At 41.8% G+C, this 26,759-nt stretch overlaps 2 protein-coding genes across 5 annotated transcripts in view; one reads left to right on the forward strand and one right to left on the reverse strand.

The window, feature by feature from the left end:
- Positions 1-714, reverse strand: part of Tmem68 (transmembrane protein 68) — a 22,071-nt gene extending 21,357 nt beyond the window's left edge. Inside the window, exon 1 of one of the 3 annotated variants that reach the window (XM_026786786.1) lies at positions 605-714. The gene's annotated coding sequence lies outside the window, so the exon portion shown is untranslated. Of the gene's footprint in view, positions 1-399; positions 446-604 lie in introns of those variants that run through there. The other 2 variants (XM_013351777.2, XM_026786785.1) reach the window with 2 other exon arrangements.
- A 54-nt stretch (positions 715-768) lies between these two features.
- The window catches only part of Tgs1 (trimethylguanosine synthase 1), a 43,021-nt gene continuing 17,030 nt past the window's right edge, over positions 769-26,759 (forward strand). The window contains exons 1-11 of one of the 2 annotated variants that reach the window (XM_026786759.1): positions 864-1,013; positions 3,424-3,506; positions 10,477-10,541; positions 11,858-12,027; positions 12,305-13,121; positions 14,274-14,391; positions 16,116-16,202; positions 18,795-18,969; positions 20,101-20,401; positions 22,605-22,763; positions 24,809-24,952. In XM_026786759.1, the coding sequence (XP_026642560.1) occupies positions 11,926-12,027; positions 12,305-13,121; positions 14,274-14,391; positions 16,116-16,202; positions 18,795-18,969; positions 20,101-20,401; positions 22,605-22,763; positions 24,809-24,952 (1,903 nt within the window). In that variant the 5' untranslated portion in view covers positions 864-1,013; positions 3,424-3,506; positions 10,477-10,541; positions 11,858-11,925. Of the gene's footprint in view, positions 1,014-3,423; positions 3,507-10,476; positions 10,542-11,857; positions 12,028-12,304; positions 13,122-14,273; positions 14,392-16,115; positions 16,203-18,794; positions 18,970-20,100; positions 20,402-22,604; positions 22,764-24,808; positions 24,953-26,759 lie in introns of both variants that reach the window. The other variant, XM_005362261.2, reaches the window with a different exon arrangement.

The raw sequence follows: 26,759 nt of genomic DNA on the forward strand, positions 1-26,759 counted from the left end.
AGTGCTGGGATTAAAGGCGTGCGCCACCACCGCCCGGCTACAACTCTAAGTTTTCTATATCCAATGTATGTACTATTATTTCTTACTAAATGTTTACTGGATTGGAAAACCCAGCGACCAAAGCAACGCAGCATCTACAAGGTCTGGACCGACTCGAATTTGCAAATATAAAAGTTTATAAGGGTTGCTTCCTTTGATCCTGTCCGCAACCTCACGGGGTAATTATTGCTATTCGGCCCCTTTTTATACATGATCAGATGCTGTTCAGAAAGGGCCAAGTCACTCGCCAGGTCACACGGTACTAAAGAGCACAAACTAGGATCCCCATCCACCCTCGTCCCTAGAGCCTCACGCATCCCTCCAGCTCCATCACCAGACGCTAGAGAAGCCCAGCCTCACAAGAGAAGCTGCGGGAAGGTCCGGGAGCAGAGAGGATGCGCATCCGAAAGCCCGCGGGTGACGGGTGTGACAGTAACTCCGCTCCCCGCCGGAGAAGCGCAGCCCAGGGGACCAGCCCGCCTTTCCGTTCCCCGTCCCGCGACCCCGACACCACGCCTGCCACAAGCTGGAGCAGCGCGGGGAGGTCCGGGGTGGGGTCACGCACCTGCCGCGGGAGGCACGGAAAGCCAGACCGTCCTCGGCGACGTCGGCAGCTACTCAGCGCGGAGAGCTCCCCTTAAGCACCTGTGAGGAAGAAGCCCGGGCCACCTTGGCAGTGACACCGCCCTCTCCCCGCCCCTTCCGGTAGTCGCCGATGCTGCTTCCGTTGTGCCTGGCGGGCTCCGGGCTCGAGCGTTCCCGGGTGCGTTCCGGCTCCTCCGCCCCGGCCGCTGAGTCTGATCTCTGTCTCCAGCAACCGAGCAGAGGCCCAGCCCCGCCGGGGACAGGAGAGCCACCCCGGAGAACGAAATGTGCTGCGAGAAGTGGAGCCACGTGGCCGAAATGCTGCTCTTCATTGAAGACCGCGACGAGGAGGACACGATCCATTGCCTCTGCTCCCGGGCGTTTGTGGAGTAAGTCGCGACTGCCCTCTTCTTTTTCTCCTTGCTCGGGACTCGGGGTGTCGCTGAGGTCGAGTGAGGCTTTCCTGAAAGCCAGATGACCTGCTTCTAGGCCTGAGTGGTGCCTACGGAAACTCGAAGCCCCTCAGTCTTGACGGGGTGGTCTCCTACCGCCATTGCTAAAGGAAAGATTAGTTCTGATTTTGATTTTTAAAGTGTGGTGGCTTTCATATGTTATTTCACACTTATAAACTAAGGCCAGTCTCAAAGTTGAGTGGGTTGGACGAGGTGGACCGGGCCTGTAATCACAGCACCTCAGTAGCAGAGGCAGCATCAGGAGGGGGGCTCGAGACCAGCTTCAGCTACACGAGTAAGATAGAGGTGTGAAGTGTAAACCAATAGCTGTAGCGTAATGAGGCGAAAGTTCGAGGCAGAGCCCCCTTTTCAAACTGTAAAATCTTTTCCAACAGAAATTCACAAATTATTTGAGATGAAAGCCTTAAGTCTATTGACAGCAGTGGTGGGGGACATGTTTGTTAAAACTTGCCGGAGTGGGACGAACCGACTGGTAGTAAAAGCACCGAAAAGAAAATTCGGACCTAGACATTCTTTTCATTATGTTAATAATATGAATTAAGCCACCTAAGTCGGTTTTTTGTTTGTTTGTTTATCCCTAGAAAATGTGTTTTTACCCCAGTGTCACGTGCTTCTCAATAAATTCAGATCTTTATGGAAGTGAATTTATAGCTTAAGATTTTAAGTTGATGGGTGCTCTTTCATTATGTGCTCGGGGAAGAACTCTGAAAGTTCCTCAAAATAAAACACCATGTTAAATCTATTATCTAAAAATACTGTCCTTATTGTATTTGGGTGTGCATTTAATTCAGTGAAGGTTTTTTGTTTTGGGTTTTTTTTTTTAACTGTTTTAAAATATTTTTTAATATCTTCTGGAGAAGTCTCATCCATTTATTCTCATTTATTTCATATTTTCTTTTTTTTTAAATTTATTTATTTATTAAGGATTTCTGCCTCCTCCCCGCCACCGCCTCCCATTTCCCTCCCCCTCCCCTGATCAAGTCCCTCTCCCTCATCAGCTTGAAGAGCAATCAGGGTTTTTTTGGTTTTTCGAGACAGGGTTTCTCTGTGGCTTTGGAGCCTGTCCTGGAACTAGCTCTGTAGACCAGGCTGGTCTCGAACTCACAGAGATCCGCCTGCCTCTGCCTCCCGAGTGCTGGGATTAAAGGAGTGCTCCACCACCGCCCGGCTTGTTTTGGTTTTTGTGTGTGTGTGTGTACTCCTATTAGATGTGCTGATGGGCAATTATGAGACTGAATCTGGCTACACGGATTTACTTCCTAAGCAAAGGAGATCAATATTGTATTAAGATAGTTATCTACACAGTTATGCAATTAGTTATGGCTATGAAACAGGCCTGTGGTGCTCTGCTATGAATCTGTGGCAGGATCAAGAGTGGAAATTATGCACCTTGGGAAGGGAAAAGAACTCCATCTAGGATCTTCTTGAAGGCTATGTCAAGTCAAAGTCAAGAATGCCAGCATTTTTAACAAAACTTGCTGGGCAGTAAGATGGCTCAATGAGTAAAAGCCTTTACCCCCTATAATACTGAGGACCCGAGTTCAATCCCCAGGACCCACATGGTGGGAGAAGAGAATCAACCCCAAAAGTTTAAGACATGGTCTTACCAAGTGACTCTGGCTAGCCTGAAACTCACTTTGTAGGTCAGGCTGGCTTCAAACTCCCAGAGCTCTGCCTGCCTCTGCCTCCCAATACTAGGATTAAAGGTGTGTACCACCACGCCCTGCTGTATATATTTTTCCTAAGAGAATGCTAAAATAATAGCCATGTTTAAGCAAAAGCATTTATGGTCTTCCTAGTTCCCAAATACTTTCTAGGAATGGCACCCAAGACTGAAATTTTACTTACAGTAAAACATCTTAATTCCCCTAGACCAGTCATTCTCCACCTTCCTAATGCTGTGACCCATTAATACGGTTCCTCATGGTGACCTCCCAGCCATAAAGTTATTTTCATTTATAACTTTACACTACCTTGTACTACTTTATAACTGCAGTTTTGGTGCTGTTATGAATCATAATGTAAATATCTGTGTTTTTATTTTACACCAACCTGAACCGCTGCCCTAGCTATAATCCTATATCATCTGAAGCCGCTCTGTAATCTTATCTAAATTTCTTAACGACCCTCTGAGATAGAGCACCAGAAGCCACCAGAAACATGGCTGATGTGTTCAACTGAGGAATGAACCCCCGAAGATGAGGTCTTTGAACCATTGGTTCCCATCTAGTGCCACTATTTGGGAAGATGGTACATCACTTGGGCAGGCTTTGAGAGTTCATAACTGTCACTTCTGGTTTGCATTCTCTCTGCTTCATGTTTTCAGTTGAAGACGTGATCTCTCCACTTCCTGTTCCCGTTGCCTGCTGCCTTGTCTCCCCTGCCATTATGGACTCTCCCACTGGAATCGTAAGCCAAAATAAACTCTTCCCTACGTTGCTTTTGGTCGTGCTGTTTTACCACGGCAGCAGAAAGTAATTGGGACAGAAGTTGGTGTCAGAGAGTGGGCTGTCGCTGTGAAGAACCTGGCCGTGTTGGGTTTGGCTTTGTTTGGGGGGATGTGGAAGACTTTGGGACTTTGACTAGATAAGAGGTTGAGTGCTATAAGCAGAGTTTAGCTGTAGTGTTGAGAGTAAGGCAGACTGTGGAGGCCCGGCTCGAGGGAAACAGGAACTGTAATACTAACTCAGCCAATCCTATGATGTTTTGTTAAAATCTAGCTATTTCCTGCCTGTGTCCTGAGTTGGATTCATTTCTTTTGCAGAGAAACCTTCAGGAGTACATGACATTGAGTCTGATGTGATTGATACTGATTGCCCTTACCCAGGTCGATAATAAAAAAGAGAGCAGTGGGGAAAAAGGAAATAGAAAATGTAGTTTGGAGAGAAAGGGATCGCTGGACAGCTTATGTTACAGCCCAGGCTGTGCTGGGAGAGAGGTGATAACTGTTAATGAGGTTAGCACAGTTAGGGGAGCCTCCTGCTCTGCACCAGGACAAAGTAGAGTGCCATGGGCTTCACCTAGCCAGCTCGTAGCTTGTGAGAGAGAGGGGTTTCAGGTTTCTGCTCCTGGAAAGCAGCTGCTCACAAAAGCTGCTGCAGTTGTGATCCCAGGAGCCCAGGATCCATCCCAGCCAAGCAGCAAAGCGCGGCAGTTCTCTATGTGATGGTAGCTTTGGAGTCATGAAAGGTGTTAGAGAGCGGGGTCCTGGATTCTTCCTGAATGGTTTCAGAGAGCCTCTGAGAGAAGCCAGGCAATTTGTTACAGGGCTGGAATCACTGCATAAAGTGAAGGCCCTAAAAAGCTATTGCCTGTAGTGAATATGAATCCTTAGTGGAGACCCCAGTTAATGAAGATGCTAGAGCCATGAAACATCTGCCAAGACTTAATGCAGGGTGTGGAAATAGCCCAAGAGGTGGATGTTGCAGTCAGCAAGGAGGTGGAGGACTGAGCCATCTAAGCCCCCTTTGAAATTAAAAGTTCGAGGCACAGGACATGGACCTACAGTCTTGCTTTGGTCCATCGTTTCCTCACTATGCCCCATTTTTCTTTCTGTGCCACTCTGTATTGCAAGTATATAGTTTGGTTATTGATTTTGCAAGGTGGGTACAGTTAAGAGATTTGCCTTGAGTCACAAAAATCTAAATATGAACTATAGTTTAAATTCAAAATCTCAACTTTGGTTTCTACTGAATGTGGGTATTCATTTCATGTCATAAAATTGAACCACGGGCAGGAGAGATGACTCAGTGGTTAAGAGCATTGACTGTTCTTCCGGAGGACCTGAGTTCAATTCCCAGCAACCACATGGTGGCTCACAACCATCTGTAATGAGATCTAGCGCCCTCTTCTGGCCTGCAGGCATACATGGAGGAAGAATGTTGTATACATAATAAATAAATAAAATCTTTTAAAAAAAATAAAATAAAATTGAACCACAATTATAGATTAGAGATAGTCTAGGCTTCTACACCATCCTATATATTTGGACCCCCTGCCTACTTCCCTCTCTGTCTCTTCTTTTTCAACCGTTTTCCTTCGGCTTCATAGGCTGCCTTTTATTCCCCGTAGGCTTTACTCAGAGTTCAGGTTGCTAGGACAGCTTCTTCCTTTTCACACTTACCCCATTTGTTTCTTGTAGACCTCTCGCCAAGGCCATTTCTCCAAAGAAATCTGTCTGTAGAGAAAGTTTATGTCACTTTCAGTGAGTCAGAAAGTGCAAAAACAACTCTGTGTTACCAGCAACACCCAGAGGGCTTCTTAGAGACAGCTACTTAGATGAAGACAATGTTTAACTTAAAAGCAAAAAAAGAATCTTAGGAAGCTGGGTTGGAGGTTAAAAGATTTTAACACAGAGGTTAAGCATGAATATTCCTAGAAAGAAGACTGCTTATGAAAAGGAAACACACCAAGAACTTGGGATTGTGCTTCTCACAAGTGTCTGCTATGCCTTCTGCAATAGTTATATTAGTTACTTTGTTGCTGCTGCAATAGAGTACCATGACCAAAAGCAACTTGCGCAAGAGTTTATTTTGGAGTACTTTTCTAGAGGAACAGTGCAAGTAATGGGAGGCCCGGCAGCAGGAAACCAAAGGAACGCAGTCTAGAGGTGGGCATGGCTAAATCCTGCCCCAAGTGATACATTTCGTCCAGCAAGTATGCACCACCTTCCTAAACAGTGCCCCTACCTGGGGACCAGTTTTCAAATACCTGAGCCTATAGAGGACATTGATCATTGAACCATGGCTTTGTGGCACCCACAGGCTCATGAACTCTGTTTGGGTTTGTGTTGTATATGTGTATACAGAGCTTATATATGAGTGGGTGTACACACTGTCTGCTTGAGGGGGTCAGAGGAGAATGCCTACTGTTCTCTTCTGTCCCTCTCTGCCTTATTCCTTTAAGATGGAGTCTGTCACTGAAACCCACAGCTTGATGTTTTGGCCATTGACCGTCCTTGCCAAACCCTGGAGTTACTGGCATGCCCAGCAGGGGTTCTTAGCTGGAGCTGATTTCTTTGTTCCTCTACCTACCCAATTTGGCCACGGTATTGTGGTTTGAATGAGGATGGCCCCATAGACTTGTATGTTTGAATCCAGTCACTGGAACTATTTGGGAAACATTAGGTGTGTCACTGGGGGTGAACTTTGAGGTTTCAGACACCCCACACCAGGCCTGGTCAGAATCAGTCTACTTCTCTGTGTTGTGTGTCATGATGTGTTGGGTCCCCATCCCCCCACCTGCTGCCTGAGAATCAGAATGTAGAGCTCTCCAGCCACATTCCCATCTGCTTCCTGCCATAATGGTCATAGACAAAGCAAACCCACAATTAATGCTTCATTTTATAAGAGTTGCCTTGGTCGTGGTGTCCCTTGACAGCAGCAGAACTAAGAAGTATCTCAAAGACAGCATAAAACTTTACAATTCTACTAAAAAGTCGAGAAATTAACACAAAATAACCTAATCAATAAATGGACACATTTCTCAGAAGATTAGATACAAATTATCAATAAATGCATGGGAAAATGTTCATCCTTAGACTTCAGGGAAATTTAAAACCCAAACTACTTAGAGATTCCATCCTACTCTGGAATAATTGTTCTTAAGAAAACAAATAACAGTCCTAGCAGTTCTCTAGAATTGAGTGAGAAAAGCTATGGAACTATTGGTTGGAATCATCTATTATGAAAATCATCAAAAAAACAAAGCTACCTGGTAATCCAGATAGTCCACTTCTGGTAATAGAGCCAAAGGAATCTAAGATCACGTACTATAAAGTAACTGCTTATTGTGTATATTGTGGTAGTACTAATCACAATAACCAAGTTAGGAGTCAGTCTAGGTATCCTTTAACAGATGAACAGGTAAATCAGCTGTGGTCTATAAAGAAAATGAAGTTGTCCCTTGAAAGCAAATGAACTGTAGATAATCATTTTCTCTCAGATGCGGAGTCTAGATTTTATGTATGTGTGCATGTATAGGATCTACACGACATGAGAAATAAAATGTGGAGTATTTGGTGCATGGTACAATATGTGTGCCAATACTGTACCACTGTAGCATCCAGGTTGGGGACAGCTAGAGAAAAGGAAAGTGGCTGGCAGGGAGGGGAGCAAAAGATAATGGGGGGACATTACTGGTGAAAGTAGATGGTAGATTTGAAATCCGTCAGTGTGCAATGATTATGCTAATAAAACTTTTTAAAAGAAAGAATTAAAATATAGAAAATTTACCAGTGAATCTCTGTAGCACCAAAAATAATAAAGCCCCAGAGAAGAAAACTTTAAGCAGGAGAATGAAATGGTTGTATCAGTTTGCCCCAGCCATTACATTAACATTTTTAAAAGATTCAGCTGGTTTATAGAAGGACCACTCAAACTTAGAGTGGGGAAGAGAATGTAGTAGTTTCTAGCCTGTTGGGAGGAGGGCCTGCTTGTTGATTCCGACTACCCAGAACCAAAATAATCACACAGAAACTGTATTATTTAAATCACTGCTTGGCCCCTTAGCTCTAGCTTCTTATTGGCTAACTCTTACATATTAATTTAACCCATTTCTGTTAATCTGTGTATCACCACAAGGCTGTGGCTTACCAATTAAAGTTTCAGTGTCTGTCTGCTGCGGGCCTACATGGCTTCCTCTGACTCCCTCCTCCTTTTTCCCAGTATCAGCTTAGTTTTCCCTGCCTAGCTCTGTTCCCCTATAGCTCTGCTATAGGCCCAAAGCAGTTCCTTTTTTAACCAATGATATTCACAGCATACAGAGGGGAATCCCACATCACTAGCCCAGTATAGGCTTTATAGTAAGACCATATCACAACACATTTTTTTAAACTAGAAATGGTAATAGAAAAGGGATGGGGGGGAGGGGATGAGTAGCTCTGGGGATTGGATTGAGAAGAGTAAAGTAAGGGAAGAGCCATTCATCAGAATACAAAATATCTATACTATGAATGTAAGATTGTGTGCTTAGAATAAGGCCTACAAGCCTTAGCCTTCATTAACACCTTACCTCTCCAACAGCTATTTCTAAAGGTTGTGGTTTATCGGCACGTAAGGAGTGCTTTTCCTTCTATTTCTGTATATTCATATTTCTTAATGTTGGTGTAGATTTTTTTTTCTAAGACAGATTCTCACTATGTATCCCAAGTTAGCCTCACCTCAAACCTGTGTATTCTTCCTGCCTCAGCCTCCAGGGTACTGGGATTATAGATGTGTGACACTCTACCTAGCCTGACATTTAGTTTATTGAAAGTTATAGTCCATTGCCATTGTTGATACTGCTTTTCATACGATCTTTAATGTTCCCAGTGAGAGACCTTTTGGAGTAGCTGTTATTGCCCACATGACATGACATGACATGCCCTTGACACAGATAGCTCAGACTTTTCTCTCCAGGCAAGTTGGTTCTTTTAGTAGGTAGTAGTACTTGCCTTGAGTTTCTTTCCATTATTGTGATGAAAATGGACTGGAATATTTGCAACTTAGAGGAGAAAGGGTTCATTCCAGCTCTCAGCTCCAGGGTCCAGTCTGATGGCAGAAGATATAAAATAATCCCACATTAGTTCAGAATTATGTATAATAAAAGGCTATTTGTTTGGGAAGACTTATGGATCACTGTCCTAGATCACAGTCCTCTGCACGAAGGGGGAGCAGGAACAGAGTCTAACAGCCAGAAGTGAGAGCTGGAAGCAAGAGAGCGAACACAGGCTTTTACAGCTGCATATATAGTATAAGAGACAATGCCCAAGTGGGCTAGTATCGCAGGTCTCATTTAGGCCACAGTTGGAAGGGAAAGGCAGTATGAATGCATGTATGCTATTCTGTCCATTTTCAAACTTCAGAATGCCCAAGATCAGACGTGCTGGGGAATGATGCCACCTCCCTGTGGGTAGGCCTCCTACATCAGTTAATGCAATTAAGATAACCCTCACAAGCATGGGCCCTTCCAGGGGTTCTGAATCGTGTCAGATTGCCAGTTAAAGAACCGTCCCAGAACTTCAAAACTAATACCTGTGTGTTCGTTGTGTTTGTTTTTCCTGTGTCTTCTCAGTACAGTTACACAGTATCCATATGAGCTGTAGTATATATAGGAATGTGTGTGTTTGCATATATGCACACATTCAACATTTTAAACTGCCTGTATACTTGCTGTGTATGTAATGCCATGAGTTTATAATACTGAACCAATATCTTGGGTTCTTCACAGCCTTTCAGGTTTCCAAATAATGTCTTGTATTCAATATATTTTGACCTCGTTTAACAAGGCAATTCTTAGCTGTCTTCCTCAATATGTTCCCCTATTTGTTCATTTTAGCCATAATGGTAATCATACTGACACTCCATACCTGTGGGTGCCAGTAGACAAAACAAACACTAATGCCTGTGTGAGGCTCCCACTCCTTTCCTTACCCACAGTGCTTGTGTTCCTGGTGGATAGTGGGACTAGCATTTGTACTTTATCTCCTTCCTGTTCACTGTTCTGTGAGTAGCTATCTACCTTATATTTCATAACAAGCACACAAGAGTTTTATTTTATTTTATGAAGTTTGTTGTAAGTTCACCAGAAATTAGTATCAATGCCAGGCATGGTCATTCATACCTATAATCCTAGCAGTTATAATACTCAAAGGAGGTGGTCCTATGGTGAGACCCTATCAAAGAAAGGAGACAGGAAGAGGTAGTTTTCAGCTACAATGTGTAGTACACGTTTATATAGTGTTCTGTAGGTTTATTTTAGTAATGAAATTCCAGTGATACGAATTAAAAAACTTAGAAATAGGTGTGCTGAGGAAAAGCTGAGTAAGAATTGTGTAATAGATATTCTTCCTATTATAAGTACATTGCAGTATGCATACAGCTTTATATGTGTAAGCTCAACCTTTCCACTATTGGAATATATTTAGATGTTACCAAAAACCATATTTTCCCCCAATATCCAGGAGAAATTCCAGGTGATTTTAAAGGTTAGTAATTCTAAGTGCTATCATATGTTTTATATAGTCAATTTTTACAACTCCGTGAGAGACATTATTGCCTCTATGTAGGTAATAAAAATGTATTAGCAGGGGTTGGAGAGATGGCTCAGTGTTTAAGAGCATTGCCTGCTCTTCCAAAGGTCCTGAGTTCAATTCCCAGAAACCACATGGTGGCTCACAACCATCTGTAATGAGGTCTGGTGCCCTCTTCTGGCCTGCAGGCATACACATAGATAGAATATTGTATACATAACAAATAAATAAATATTTTTTTAAATGCATTAGCAGGTTACTGTTCTATTTTTTTAGCCATTTTATTAGCTAATCTTTGACTGTTAACCCATTCTTCTTTCCGGGTTTATAGTTAACTTATTCCAATGGACTATTTATTTTGCTTCACAGGGATCGAAAACTATACAACTTGGGATTAAAAGGCTACTATGTCAGAAGCAGTGACAATAATGCAGGTAATGTAAAGAAGACTGCACGGCCCTTTTATTTATATATATTTATGTATATAACTTGTGCCGATATGTTGTGCTTGCTGGCATAAAGTGGTGAATAGCATGAATAGTAAGCAAATCTGTAATTGTAGACCCTGCCTTCACACTTGCGTGTGTACACATTTTAGATCCCCGTCAAAGCTGTCTTTTCTTTTCCTGTAACTTGTATTGGCTTGGCTTAGACTTTCCTTTGTCCGTCATTCCTTCCTGATTTGTAATTATTAGCCTGGAATGTGAAACGTTTTTAAGCCTTTTTTTTTTTTTAACTTTATGAAACTGGTATTTTGCCTGCGTGTATGTAAGTGTGCTGCAAGCATGGAGCACCCTTAGAAACGAGAAGGCACCAGTCCCCCGAACTGTAATCCCAGGTGGTGTGGGCTACCATTTGGGGTTGGGAACCCAGCCCTGACCCCCCAGGAGAGCAGCCAGTCCACTGAGCCATGTCTCCAGCCTGAATTTGAAGTTTAGAAAAGCAGAAAACATGAAGTCCTCTGTCTGATTTTTACAGTAAAGGTAGATTAGGATGAATCCCTAGCAACCGTCTCCACCCAGCCTTTTGCCTGAAGTACTAAGACAGAATTTGGTGTGTGCTGTGACTTCACATTATACCTTCTCAGACTTCCCTAGTGCGTTTCTCCTTCCACATAAACTTAGGTTTCTCAGAATGAGCAGAACTGCAGCACAAGTTAAAAGCCAGACAGCCCCAGTATAGTCTGTCATAGTTGCCTTCGAATACTTTCTCAAAGATAAAGCAAGGTTTCTTACTGTGCTGTAGAAATAAGGATTCTGTGAGCACTAGACTGCTACTGAACCTGAGCAGATGTGTTCTCATGAGAGGACCACAGAATTAGGAGATCTGTGCTGGCCTGGACTTTCGCAATTCCGTTAGATGGAATAGTTAGTGGAATACCCTTCACTGCTTAGATAGGTGTCTTTTTTTCCTCACTGAAGAAGCTCTTTGGTAGAATTTCATACATGAGATTTCTTTATTGGTGTCTATTTCTGTTGTCTGAATTCTGAAGTTGGAGTATTTTTCTTTTTTATTGAGTCGAAAATGTGGGGGGGGTTGTGTGTTTTGTGTTGTTTTTTGAGGCAGAGTCACTATATATAAATCAGCTGGCCTGAAACTTTGTTTATTTTTGAGTTTTTTGTTTTTTTTAATATGTAAAACAAGTGTGGGCAAATCATGTAAGTGTTCTGGATCTCAGATCCTGAAATGGGGATAAGAAAGGCTGCTTTTCCATTTTCCCTACAATGAAGCTAACAGATGCTGTCTGTAGGAGACCAAGCTACAGAAGAAGAGGAAGATGATCATTCCCCTGGCACCACAGAATCACAGAGCAAAGACATGAGCCCAGATGAAAGTGAACTTGATTCAGAGGCCAAACTCATGAGAAGTATGGGATTGCCAATTCAGTTTGGAAGAGTGTCTGCCCATAAGAGTTTTGAGGTATTAATCTATTTTTACTATTTCTATGTCTTGCTTTTCAAAAAAAAAAAAACAGTGTAACATATTCTGTTTTTATTTACAATCAAATTCATTCATTGTTAGAACATTTTACTCATATATTATAACTAAATGGCAAGTTGGGATAGATCCCATGTGTAACTTGAATTCTTCATAAGAATCGCTTGTGTATTAAAGACCCACCGTGGGAGTTTGGGTGTGGTTTTGGTTATATTACTCTTCGAATAGACTCAGGCTTGTTATCCTTGCTCTGATGTAGGTGTCTATGAATACTAAAAATAAATTTAAAGTGAAGCAGAAAAGGAGAAAGCACCAGAAGAAGTACTTGGATGAAATGATCCAGGAGTCGTGGAGAGATGACTGTGAAGACGATGATGCTGTGGTGTCAGATGACCCACCGTCAGTTGAGCACTGTGACAGCAGCAGAACATGTGAACTCCAGAGCAAAACAGATACTGAGACAGAAAACCTTGCCGTTGAAACTACACCGTCACCAAAGCTAGAGGTCACAGAGAACTGGGAAAGGTATTGGAATGTATATGGAGAAGGGCTGTTGTGGCAAAGCTGGCAGGAAAAGCATCCAGATCAGACACAATCTTCTGAGCCTTGGAACCTCCCCGATACAAAGGAAGAATGGGAGCAACATTATAGTCAGCTTTATTGGTATTATCTGGAACAGTTTCGGTATTGGGAAGCTCAGGGTTGGACTTTTGCGGCCTCACAAGACAGTGGTCTAGATGCTGATGCTCAAACAGAAGCTGACAGAAGAGACGAGAGCGGCATGAAAGTGGATTTACTGTCTCGTTCGTCTTCACCTAACACCGCTGATGATGAAAGCTCTGGCTCAAACGATAAAGATCATGATGACATACTTGCTGGAATTAACAATATAATTCTGAGTTCGGAGGAAGTAGAACAGAGCCAGTTAGAGTCCTCCATACACTGTGACAAGCAGCAGCCGAGTGAGAGTAGCCGCGGCAAAGAGTGTCCTGCCTCTGGAGGACACGACCCCAGTAATGGGACACCCAAGGAAAGTAATGCATCTGGGGACAGAAGCACAGACCAACCAGCTCAAGGTAGGCTGACTGTCCAGACTTACTCTGTCAGGTAATGGTTATCAAGCAGTCTGCTAAGTCTCATGCAATAGCCAGCTTTATTTAGAGTATCAGACAGTTTATACTCTGAGGAATAAAAGAGAGTCACTTGAGCAAAGTGTATCACAAGGACAAAGTGCAGGTAGCAAAAAACGTGGTTTTCCATAGGCGCATAAAAAGATAATAATAGCCAGTTGTAATGTATAATCTGAAATAAACTCCTATCTGCTACATCTGGGAGGAGCATGGAAATACGTTCCAAGACTCTTGGAAGATGTTCCAATATCTCCCTACTGTTGACCTTAAGAAATGTGCCTGCGGGCTGGAGAGATGGCTCAGAGGTTAAGATCATTGCCTGCTCTTCCAAAGGGCCTGAGTTCAATTCCCAGCAACCACATGGTGGCTCACAACCATCTGTAATGGGGTTTGGTGCCCTCTTCTGGCCTGGAGGCATACAGACAGAATATTGTATACATAATAAATAAATATTTAAAAAAAAAAATAAAGACACGCACCACTGTCATCTGGCTATGCCTAGGTATTTAAAAAAAAAAGAAATGTGCCTGCCAGGTCAGTGGGAGGGCCCAGCAGGTAAAGGCACTTGCCTAGCAACCTGAGTTTGAGCTCCAGAATCCACATAGTTGGAGGACCTACTCCCACAGGTTATCCTGTGACCTCAACACTCAGGTCATGCATACTTCCTCCCCATCCCACCCATTCAGATTAATTGATTTTTTAGGAAAATGAATATACCTGCCAGCAGTTACCAGAAAGGTAAGGTTGTAGCCTGTAGAGTGCTTTGTATAGATCTGGACAAAGTAGTTTTAGTTTGCTTTTTAAAGCACAGCTGTGCTTCATTTAGGTAGGGAGATGAAGTTCTGGGTGCTTTCTTACCAGGTGATCTCATGCTCTGTATACAGCAGAGGACGCTAAAATGAGTTGAGTTGTGATGAGATCACATGAAACCACCATTGACTGTTCAAATACACAGTGCCTTATAGACTGAAAATACCTGACTGTGTAGTTAGATCATGAAGCCTTTAATCTTACCAGGCATAGCTATAATTACTCCTTTGGAGATAATAGAAAAATTGCCAGGCCTCAAGGAAGATACACTATAATCTTTCTCCTTAGAGTTGAAGGAGTCTTCAGGACCAGACACAGGCAAAGATCCAGCATACCCTAACAGGGCTGATGGTAATGAGAGTGATGATGATCCACCTGAGCAGAAGCCCAGCAGAGTGAAGAGAAGGTAAGTTACCCATGACCTAGCCTGCAACTCTGTACTGTAAACAAAAAGGGGATCTATGGGTCAGGCTCTTAGACACAGTCGTACCCTAATTCTGCCCATCATAACTCTAAATTTATTAGTTCCTCATCTATAAAATGAGACTGCTAGGTTGCCTGGAGCTGTCCACAGTGTGTGACAGTAATTAGTGAAGTTCATACTGTAAAGTCCAGTGTGTCCAAGTGCAGATAGAAGGAATGGATAGATCACTACAGAATTGGAGCATTAGGTGGAGATATTGCATTTCTTTGTCATGTTCCACATAAGACTTTTCTTCCAGATAGCATCTAGAACAGTGATGTGCAAACTCTGAAGTCTGAGTAACTTCTTTCAGAAAGCATGCCACTGCTACTGCTGCCTTACCTCACCTGGTAAACTTCGCTTATTAATTATCCACTATTTGGTACCAGTTCCTAGGGGAACTTTGTGCTTATATTTAGTAGGTACTCGATAAAGTAATGAGTTTGGCTTACTTGGAAAACAAACAGTCATTTCTTGCTGTGTTCTGCTTGATGCTATCTATGGGTCATGTAATCAGGGTTTCTAAAGGCACCTGTTTAAGGCGCTTGTTGATTCTGTGATGAAAAAGCTTGGAAAAAAGGCTTGTTTGGACTAGGGGTTTGAGTACAGCCCCATCATAGCAGGGGAGGCGTATCGATGGAAGCCACTCGGTGGGGTTTTGACTGTAGACACCTGAGGCAGCTGTTTGCATGGCATTGATAAGCAGAGAGATAAGGACTAGTTCTTTTTTTTTTCTTTTTCTCCTGCCTGAGACCCCATTTGGAGTGGTTCTTCCTTCCCTGTCAGAACTCTAGGAAACCCCTCATAGACATAGACACAGGTATGTTTTCTAAATGTTCCAAGTTAATGAAGTCGAAAGTAAAGATTTACCATCACAGGCCCAAGTGGTAGAGTCTCTCCTAAGTGCAGCCACTTAGCGCCTGCACCACAGCCTTACTTAAAAATTGCTTTCTAGTTCCGTTTATGTGTATGTTCAGAAGGTGGTGCGTGAGATACCCAAGGAGGCCAGAAGAGGGCATCCAATTCCTTGGCGTTAGAGTCCCAGGTGGTTGTGATTTTCTCAGTGTGGGTGCTGGAAACAACATTGGTCTTCTGAGAGCTGTAAGTGCTCTTAACCTCTGAGCCCCCATCGTATTCTTAGTAACATTTCTTCTATTTAAAGAAAAGTGGCCCAATTGATACTTCACAGCTTTTTTTTTAATTTTCGCTACAGAAAATTAATGTCAGGCTTCAGCTTTTGCTGGGGTTTTTCCAAAGGCAACCCAAGAAATACATATTTATACCATCTTCAGGATTAGAGGTAGAATACTTAAAGACTTTAGGACTGGGGACTGGAGAGGTGTTCTGTAGTTAAGAGCACTTGCTGCTTTTCCAGAGGACCTGAGTTAGGTCCCAAGCACCCTAAGTATCAGACAGCTCACAACAGCTCCAGAGTACCTGAGCCTACTCTCTGCCTCCATAGGCACCTGTATTCACATGCACACACACCTACATGCATGCGATTGTAAATAAAATCTCTAAGTTGAAAGGGTATGATGCTTGTTAGTGTGCTTCAAACACTGCAGAGTACATTGAGTACCTTCTCCAGACCTCCAGGTTTGTGTGATGCTGTTCACTCTGAAAGGGGTGGCTTATCACTATTTTTGTTTTTATTTTTGCTTTTTTAGCCATGAATTGGACATTGATGAAAACCCAGATACAGAAGTTGATGACAATGGTTTCCTTCTAGGATTCAAGCATGGCTCAGGACAAAAGTAAGAGCTGTCTCTAGAAATCCTAATAACTTCTCTTTGATAGTCATGTCGAGTGTGTGTGTGTGTGAACTGTATTGATAACATTGCAAATAATACAATACAACACCAACTTCTGTTAGAAGATTAACAGTAAAAATCGTATTATATATTTGATGTATTCACTGTATTAACTGAGTTGCACTGAATGGCAACCAAATGTTACTCCTCTGTTTCACAGATAAGCAGCTGGAGGTCACAGACATTTTGACCAATCTAGATCACATTCACAAAGGGCTTAAGCTCAGATGTTAGAATTTCTAATTAAGGTTCCCACCTGGCATCTTGTTGCACTACCCCTCTGTGCTTCTAAAGACTAGGAAGCATACCATGTAGCCAATAGATGAAAATTGCAATGTTTCATAACTAGGTACATAGGTTACTTAAAGTAGGATGCGTAATGCATAGTTCACAGCTTGCTTTGCACAGCTGATGCTGCTTTCCTTTTCTTTCTGACACACACAGCATTTATACCTCATCCTTTTAGTGAATGTATCGTATTTAATTCTCCATCCACAGTAGTACCATCCAGGTTATTCCCTAAGATCAAAGCATGATGTCTATTACCCATGCATCTCATTGTTCTCTCCTTGATGGCAAGGTCAGTACATTGTGTGGCGATACCAAAATTCGTTCAGTCATTTGCCTTTTAAAGGGCATTTGGGTTGTTGCTTATCTTATGCTATTACACATAAACAAAATGTGTAATAGCTGTGAAAATTTGTGTCTAGAAACCGAAGTTTTCTCTAGGTTTCAGTGCCCAGATGTTAAAGCGAAATAACTGATTTTATCTCATGACAGCAAGACTTAGCTGAGTGGGTAAGGCAGCCTCAGTATGTACTGTTGAAGTCAGCTTTCCCTGTTCTTTGATTACATGTTTCTAAGGGTTCAGACTTAGAGTCACATATGTGTTAGGAAATAACCTGTGTATCATGAATTCTGCAGGGAAAGAAAATGAGAATGGCTTCATGATTAGTGTATAAATCGACTCCAGATTAGTTCAAAAATACATGCTTAAAACTAAAATCAGTAAATCACTTCTAAAGTTACCTCTTAGGTACAAAAGACAATAGTAGCTTGTATAGTCACATTAGGCTAAAGAGGGTGCAGTTTTACAATGCATATAAAACTAGTTTAAACTTCTGTTTAGCTCTTGGTAGTATATACTTACAGAGGTAAATTTTTTTGCCTGGGATTTAACTTTTGTCTCTTCTATTTAGAAATAGAATTCTATTTAAAAGAGAAAGATTATTTTATGATGACTTGAGGAAATTTTGTGGGACTTGATACATCAATGAAAACTGCGGCCGACAGATAAAAACTCAGCAATGGAATCAGATCTTCTCTAGACTAAGCTGTTCTTTGTTGTATGGAGGCCCCTTGTACCTGGCTACTCAGCCCCAAAATAACCACACAGAAATTATATTAATTAAATCACTGCTTGGCCCATTAGCTCTAGCTTCTTATTGGCTAACTCATACATCTTAATTTAACCTATTTCTATTAATCTGTGTATCACCACGTGACTGGCTTACTGGGTAAAGTTTCAGCGTCTACCTCCAGTGGGGCTACATGGCTTCTCTCTTGACTCCACCCTTCTTTCTCCCAGCATTTAATTTAGTTTTCCCCGCCTAGTTCTGTTCTGCCCTGCTATAGGTACAAAGCAGTTTTTTTTATTAACCAGTGCTATTCACAGCATATAGAGGGGAATCTTTACATTAATTGTAACATCTCCAAATATGTTTTGAAGCCTGTAGCACAATTAATAAAAACACAGAGACAGATATTGGGGTTCATCCTGAAGGTCAGAAAAGCAAAACAGCCAGCCACTTGCTCTTACCTCTATTTCAGTCCTAAATGGCAATCCTGCCTCTAGGAACTTCAGAATGAGACTGTGTCTGAGAACTGTCTCCCCCACATCCCCTTATATTCCTCTGTAGGACTGGGATTAAGGTGTGAACCACTACTGCCCAGTTTCAGTGGCAAACTAGTGTGGCTACTGGGATTAAAGGTGTGTGTCACCACTGTCTGGTCTGCAAGACTGACCGGTGGGGCTGTTTTACTCTCTGATCTTCAGGCAATCTTTATTAAAATACAAATGAAATGCCACTGCAAAAGCCTTTGTCATTACTGTAAGGAAAGTTACAAGGAAATGCATTTTTGTTTTGTTTTTGCAGTCAGCTAGAGTTTCTACTTTATAATCTGCAGTAGAAATGTATTTTAGTTGTGGTGGTGTACACTATAATCCCAGCTTTCAAGAATTTGAGGCAAGAGAATCAAGAATTTAAGACAAACCTGGGCTACATCATATAACCCTATCTCAAACAGAAAAAAAATCAGTTTGCTAGTCTAATCATTAGTGTAAGAAACTGTAGGTAATATGTGATCTCATTTTCAAAATTTATGAAGATTAAAATGGTGCTTAAAACAAGAAAATACTAATGAAAATCATTAATTTTGGTTAATTTGATTTTGGGGGTTTTGTTATTTGCTTTTCTATATGGGAAAGTTTTTCTAGAATTTAACATGTGAGTCACTTCTTTTGGTCTGATCCAGATATGGTGGAATCCAAAATTTCAGTCATCGGCAGGTCAGATATCTAGAGAAGAACTTGAAATACAAGTCAAAGTACCTGGATATGCGCAAGCAGATGACTGTGAAGAACAAACACATCCGGTTCACAGAAGAGTTGGGGAAACCCCTTCTCAAGAAGAGTAAAGTGCGAAATAAGGTGTGCACACGCTTGCCCTGGCTGACACAATCACAGTTTGTAACTTGGCTCCTCCTTCAAAATCGAGGGGTACCTCTATTGTTGTTCTCTGGGTTTATGAAGGTATATATTACATAGACTGGATTGGGAGCGGGGAGGAAATTGAGGTGTTTGAAACTGCGACATTAGAACACCTAAGAAGGTAAGCCAGCTAGATTGTTTTGCCCATGTAGTACAGGCAAGGACAAGGGGAAGTTTTTTGACCTGTATCACACAAAGTGGAATCTGAACTCATCCAAGGTTGGTCACAATTGGAAGTCAGGCTTGACCCAAGAGTGTTGCATACAAGCCCACATATTTGATTCTCACTGTAACTGCAAAGTTCAAGATCCCTCCTGGTCTTTGCTATCAAGAAATAGAAAACAAGTTAGAGAATCATGTGACTGATGAGTTCTTCCCTGGGGAGGGGCCATTGATGATGAGCAGAGACTTTATGTCTTAGATGTTGTCACCCTTTAAGGGCAGGGAGCACAATCTCAGGCTTCTGAAGGTCTTTGTAGTAGTCTCAGGGTATATTATACTTTCTGACTTCAGCATTCTGACAAAGCATGCTACAAGTTGATAGGTAGTTCCATCATCATCATTATTATTATTATCTTTCAGATTGATCAGTGCTGGTGATACTTTAGTGAATATTTTAATGGCCCTTTCTTACATCTGCAAGAGCGGCATGTGCTCTTAGCTACTGAGCATCTCATCCTCACCCATTTCTCCTGCCTCTGATTTTAAGACAAGTTGGCACTATTCTGTTGATATTATGTAACATGTGACATGGTTTGCAGCTTGGCCATTGCAGAAAGCTCTTAAAAATGTAAAAGCCAGTGAATAACTGAGTAGGTATATTTGTGATGATAATTTCCTAGCATGGCTCTATTTTTTTAAGAGTTCTTAATCTTTTAAAGGAATTCTTTGTAAGGTCACTAGGTGTTCTGAATTCCAAATAGCCAGGAGTACTTGTAACTTGTTTGATACGTTGTACTTCTCTGAGCTAATAGTTAGGACTGCTTGTTAATCAGATCACATGTGGCTAAAAGGGAAAGATTCTCTTCCTTACACCTAGTTGGTATTTGTTATGGGATCTTCACATTGCAGGTGGAGAAATTCCTAAAATGGGTTCATGAACCAGTGGGTGAGGAGCCACCCCAGGAGTCGCTTTCTCATAACAAGACACAAGACACGTGCACAAGCAGTGACTCTGAGGAGCAAGACATGCCCTTGGAGAAAGCCGACGACCTGATGGAGGCCAGAGATCCAGAACCTGACACATGTCAGGCCATCTCTTCAGCCAGCGAACCTGAAGCAGAAAAGAGTGAAGGAGCTCCCACAACTGCTCCAGAGAAGCAGGACTGTGTGCCTGAAGAAATGGCTGGCTCCCCCCAAGCGGAAACAGGAGGTAAGAATCAGTACCCTTTCCCTGCAGCTCTGGCCGATTAAGGCCCTTTTTTTTTTTTTCTTGATTTTCGAGACAGGGTTTCTCTGTAGCTTTTGGTTTCTGTCCTGGAACTAGCTCAGGCTGGCCTCGAACTCACAGAGATCTGCCTGCCTCTGCCTCCCGAGTGCTGGGATTAAAGGCGTGCACCACCGCCCGGCCAGCTCAGGCCTTTTTTATGTTTCGTTTGTTCTCTTCTATAGCATCTCTGCCTCCGGATTTGTTTTAACACTTTTAAGTGGAGAGGAGGCCTGTTAGTGTGAATGAGCTAATTGGCTATGATTTGGCACTGTGAGTGTTTTTCACTTTGAGCTTCGCTGCCACTCTGTCCCTGGTTGGCAGTGGCATTTTCCTCCTGAAATTAGGGAGGCACACATTTTCTTCTTAACAGTTATTTTTTTGTAATGATTTGGGACTTTTTGATGGAACATTAACGAAACATTTATACTAGTTGTCACTAATATGAAAACTAACATTTTCATGAAGACCTTTTATAAAGAAAGTATTTGATGAAACATGGCAGGTAAACATTTTGCTTAGTCTAGTGTTCACATCTGTCCTTCTGAAACAACTATCTTTATTGTGACTCTTCTTTCCTTTACTGTTTATTAGAGTACTTAGTGTCTTAGTGATGGTTACTGTTCTCTTGTTGGAACAACAAAGCGGAAACAAGTAGGGGAGGGAAGGGTTGATTTGGGCTACTTGTCCTGAGTCACAGTGCTTTGAGAGAAGCAAAGGCAGGAAGGAGCTCAAACAGGGCAGGAATTGATAGATTGCTGCTTACTGGCTTACTCAGCCTGCTTTCTTATAGCATTCAGAACCATCAACCCAGGGCTGGCAGCACCCACCATGGGCTGGGTCCTAACACATCAATCAGTAATTAAGAAAATTACCTACAGGCTTGCCCACAGCCCCATCTTCTGCAGGCAGTTTCTCAGTTGAGGTCCCCTCTGAGATGACTCCACCTTGTGTCAAGCTGACATAAAACTACCAGCGTGCATAGTTGATTCCTTGCTTTTGTGTGGGTAAACAGAGCCCTAAATCTCATGTCACCTGTCTCCTACCTTCTTAATTGTAGGCTTCAGGCATTATGGCTTTTCCTTACCAGTGCGGTGACAGCTGGCGTGCATGTGCTACTTGGAGAGGCTTTGTTCTTGACCTCTCAAGTAACCTGCTGAGGGGGATGTCCTAACACTTCAGCTGTTTGCAGCTGTTTGCATGGATGGTTCCTTAAGATCCTTGACACTCTAGGCAGTAGCTTTAGTCTGTGTCTGCTACGATCTTGTTTGTATTCTGTGGCGGTGCTTTCCGTCCGCAGGCATTGCTGCTTCTGATCTTCTGAAGACTGGAACCTAATCATCAACTACTCATTGTTTTAAATAATTATCAGCTGGAACCTGACCATACTTCTGAGACATCTTGTATTCTCGATATAGCTAGAACTCAGTGGGCCTTGAAAAAATTTTTGTCTTAAAGTAAAAAGAACTGAACACACATCTACAACCTCTGCTTCTTAGGAGTCTAAAGCAGGAGGACCAAAAGTTCAGCATTAGCCTGGACAAATTAAATTACCCAGACCTGGACTCAAAATAGAAATTAAAAAGAAAGATTTTTAAGCATGTAGCTCTGTCAGTGTGTTTGCCTACCACAAGGTTCTGAGTTCAATTCCCTAGGACAGCAGCAACAAAAGAAAGAGGGGGCTACATTTTCTGTAAGTCACCAGCTAAATCATTGTTGTGCTACAGATAATGTTTAGACCTGTGCTAGTGCTTTCGTATATGGATTGCGTGTCCTGTATATGACATGGCGAGGACCAGATGTATTTCCAGGTTCTGGTTTTGGGGGATTTCGGATGTTCAGCCTTTATCTCCCATCTTTGCTATAAGTGAAGTTAGCACGATACTATGCATTCATCCATCCATTCCTATTGGAGGAGTAAGATATTAGAGCGTAGAAGCCAAGTTCTCAAGCCAGTCGATGACAGCCGGCGAGGACCTGAAGTGCTGCTGTTTTGTCTTGCTCTAATGCTTCTCTGAGAGTGTCACTGTATATATGTCTGTGACAGGCCAAAATTGTGATAGTTTGATGTGACTGCTTCTTGTGAACTCTGTGAACTGCTTTGTTCTGTTCTCGTGGTCTGATATGTATTGTCTGCATCTTATTTTAGTTGAAATGAAGAAGAAGAAGAAGAAAAATAAGAAAAACAAGAGCAAAAAATTAAATGGTCTGCCACCCGAAATAGCCTCTGTTCCAGAGCTGGCAAAATACTGGGCCCAGAGGTACAGGCTCTTTTCTCGTTTTGATGATGGGATCAAGTTGGACAAAGGTAAATAAAATATGTGTGTGTTGTTTAGCTTTATTTAGAAGCCACTTAAAAATTACAGAAAAGTTGCAAAACGAAATTGCAACGTCCTTTTTACCTGGATTCACCTATTTCCAACATTTACAATGTTCATCTGAGTCTGCTGTCGTTTTCTGATCAGTTGCGTGTATCATGGTACCTCCCATTACTTAGTGTGCATTTGCTAAGAACAGGATGTTCTTCTCTAATAATCAAAGTCTTGGGATCAGTCCACAGTACCACAAGAAAACAAAACAAAGACGGTTATCTCTATGACCCATATGCTGTCGTGTCTCCTTAGCTTCCTTTGATTTGTAATGGTTCCTCAGCCTCCCATGCCCAGGGCTTCACCTCTGCCAGGCATGTACTCCACCTCTGCGGCACTCACTCCTCCAGGACATTTTGACGTCTTTCAAAGAATGACGGTCAGTTGTTCTGTGCAGTATCACTCGATTACATCCATACAGCTATCTTTGTTTTAACTTCAGATTTAACCTATATTTGTAGCATCTTATGCAAAGTAGCAAAAGTATATAGGTGATTAAAAACATCTGATGAAGATACACCTAATGCAGAAAGTTATAATTGAATGAATTAGCACTGAAAACTTGAATTCTTCATTGAATTTTCTTTCTGATCTTAACAGTCTCACAGACTGACACCCATTTTCATATTGAGACTGTCTTTGTTAAGTATCCAAATCAAGAGGTCTGCTGTGGAGTGTAGATGATTCTGTGCCCCTTATACTGTTTGTAAATAGTGTGTGGTACAGAAAAGTATGCAGGAATTTTATTAGGCAAAAAAACACTCGGAAAAAGATGGATAAAGTGTTAAAAGGAGTTTAGAATTCTTAAAGTACTGAAGAGCCATTTAAAGTTTTATGTAGTGGGAACAAGAAACTTTCAATCTCTATCTCAAAAAGAAGGGTCTTTTGGTAGAAAGGGAGGCAGGTATTTTCTTTCCTCCGGGTGGGTGTAGATTCATTCTGAAGATTTCTACTATTTCCTGCTGTGCTAAAGCAGCCTCCTGGTCATTGGCTACCATTCTTTGTTTTTTCTGACACTAAAGAGCATGTAAAGGCTGGAGAGATGGCTCAGAGGTTAAGAACACTGCTCTTCCAGAGGTCCTGAGTAAATTCCCAGCAACCACATGGTGGCTCACAGCCATCTATAATGAGATCTGGTGCCCTCTTCTGGCCTGTAGGCAGACATGGAAACTAACACTGTATACATAATTAATAAATAAATAAATAAATAAATAAATAAATAAATAAATAAATGCTTTTTTTAAAAAGAGCATATAAATTTGTCGTGCATGCTATACACAGACATACTTGAAGGCAAAGCATTCATAGAATCATTTTAAAAATTTGAAAACATGTAAATGTTCTCAAAGTGTCAATATAAATCTCCATTGTGAATAAAATAACTGAGAAACTTACCAGTTAGAACTTGCTGTTCTCCATAGCTGATGAGTAGTAGGTGTGCCTCAAACAGATTGCTAGAGGAATGTGGATATCTTACCAATGAGTCGGGAATTAGCAATTTTTTAGAACCTCTCTCTTACGCTATGTAATTAGTAGTTTTTGCAAGGAGAAACTAAGTTTTTTGTTTGTTTGTTTTTTTATGAGTACATGTGGTACACACCTTCACCTGTGTGCAGACAGAAGCGAGTTCAGGTTGTGGGTGCACACCTTCACCTGTGTGCAGACAGAAGCGAGTTCAGGTTGTGGGTGCACACCTTCACCTGTGTGCAGACAGAAGCGAGTTCAGGTTGTGGGTGCACACCTTCACCTGTGTGCAGACAGAAGAGAGTTCAGATTTGGTAGAGCTGAGGCTAAAGGTGATTGTGACCAACCCAACGTGAATGTAAAACCAACAGGTCCCTTTACAAAAGCCATACAAGATTTAACCAAGCTCATAAGCAATTTCTCCAGATCCAAAAAGGTGCTTTAACATGAGCAATGTTTTCTTTTCCATGCTTGAAGTCTTGGAAATGAGTGTTTTTCTAAATGTGTTCTCCCTTTGCAGAGGGCTGGTTTTCAGTTACCCCTGAGAAGATTGCTGAGCACATTGCTGGCCGTGTCAGTCAGTCCTTCAAATGTGATATTGTAGTGGATGCTTTCTGTGGGGTTGGAGGAAATACCATTCAGTTCGCCTTAACGGGGAAGAAAGGTAATCTGGTCATTCGTGGCAGAGAATTGTTTTTATTTCCAACTTATACTTAGAATATGTTTACTTTTTTCATTTCTTTGCTGAGATTTAACATATAATTGATAATTTCATGCTGAATATTTAAAGCAATAGTTAGTCATTTATTGTTCATCTTGCATAATATGTTTAATAAGCGCTTAATTTGTGACTATTTAGTCTGCAGTCATAAGTTATGTCTTATAGTCTCTCATTTCACAGATAGATGAAAATGTAAGAAGATAAATAATTGCACAGGATTTTGCAAACACCTGCTAATCTCTGGAGCCAAGATTCTAGCACTCTGTAAAAACAAAAATATGTTGTGGTTCTTTAGAATCAAAGAACAATGTAGGGGGACCAAGCTTCAGCTCTGACTCGGGAGCTTTATGACTTGACATCGTTTGGCTTTGAAGGTCATGTTAAATTCACATAGTCTTATGATGCTTTGCAACTTTAAAATCCCAAAGCTCCAAAAATTCTTTAAATAGCATGCCATCCTCATGGTTGTTTGACCATGGAACCAGGAGAAAAAAAATCTCTACCATATTATCTGCCAATTACTCTCAGATGTGTGATGTGCTTTTTCTCAGGAAACAAAGGCTTTGTTTAAAAATGGACTGTTTGGTAGTGAGGTTCCTTGATGGGCAAGAACTTTTGCCTCCGCGCACATAAATAAATTAACACTTATAAAAATTAATGTAATGTTCTCACGCAACATGGTGATGCATATTAGCACTTGGGACACAGAAAAGGTGGGTTGCGAGTTTGAGACTGGAATGAGCTACAGGAGACCATGCTCCTCTCCTCTTCTCCCCACCACCCTCCCCCTTCGTTTTTTTTTGTTTTTTAAGATGAAGACGTAGCCTGGTAAAGCCCTTGCCTGCAGTGCACTGGGTTTGTGGCTCCTATTATAGTGTAGTGCTTTGGAGATAAAAGAGCCAAATCATACTCTAAGATACTTTTCACATATCATATTATACCCACTAGTACTTGTGGCTTTCATTTTAGTGAGTTTCGGCAGAATCTCATTAATTGGTTTGAACTTTTTAATGTTAATTAGGAAAGCAAAATAGTAATCTGGGAGCAGAATATAGAAGTCAGAAAATGACAAAGTGTATTTGCCCATTGGTTTTAAGACGAGAGTGATGTGCTGTGACCTGATTTCTGTTACTCTAGTGCTCTCGGCATGCATGACATCTGCCAGCTTCACATGGTTAGTCTCCCAGTAACCCAGATAAAAGCAGTTCTCACATTTACCAGATAATAATAATTCTGTCTTCCACTAAGTCAGTATTTCAAAATTCTCAGATTATTTTTAGATAAACCACATGTATGTTTCATGGAAGATATTTTTCCTCCAGAGTTATCAAACTCATTCCTTTATAGCATTTTGTCATAAGATGGTTAATATGTCTGCACCATAATAAATAAAGTCTGGAAATTTTCTTTAAATATCATGGAAGGCATGCATATCATACATTGGTTTCTTAATGGAGGTTTGTGGCCAAGCTGTGTGCCTTACCGCACTTTTGGTAGAGGACGATGTCAGTGTGGGTCCTAAAGGAAGGCTAGTGCTGCGCTCTGTAGAAATATGAGTGGTGGGGCTGCTCCCCGCCACTCCAGCACCCCAGCCGCCTCCGGCTAGCTTTACCCCGAAATAATTACACGGACACTGTATTCTTTTAAACACTGCTTGACCCATTCTCTTCTAGGCTAATTCTCACATATTAATTTAACCCGTTTCTAATCATCTGTGTGTAGCACCCCAAGGTGCGCTTACCGGGAAGAT

This window comes from Microtus ochrogaster, linkage group LG5 (assembly GCF_000317375.1).
Source record: "Microtus ochrogaster isolate Prairie Vole_2 linkage group LG5, MicOch1.0, whole genome shotgun sequence".
NCBI lineage: Eukaryota > Metazoa > Chordata > Mammalia > Rodentia > Cricetidae > Microtus > Microtus ochrogaster.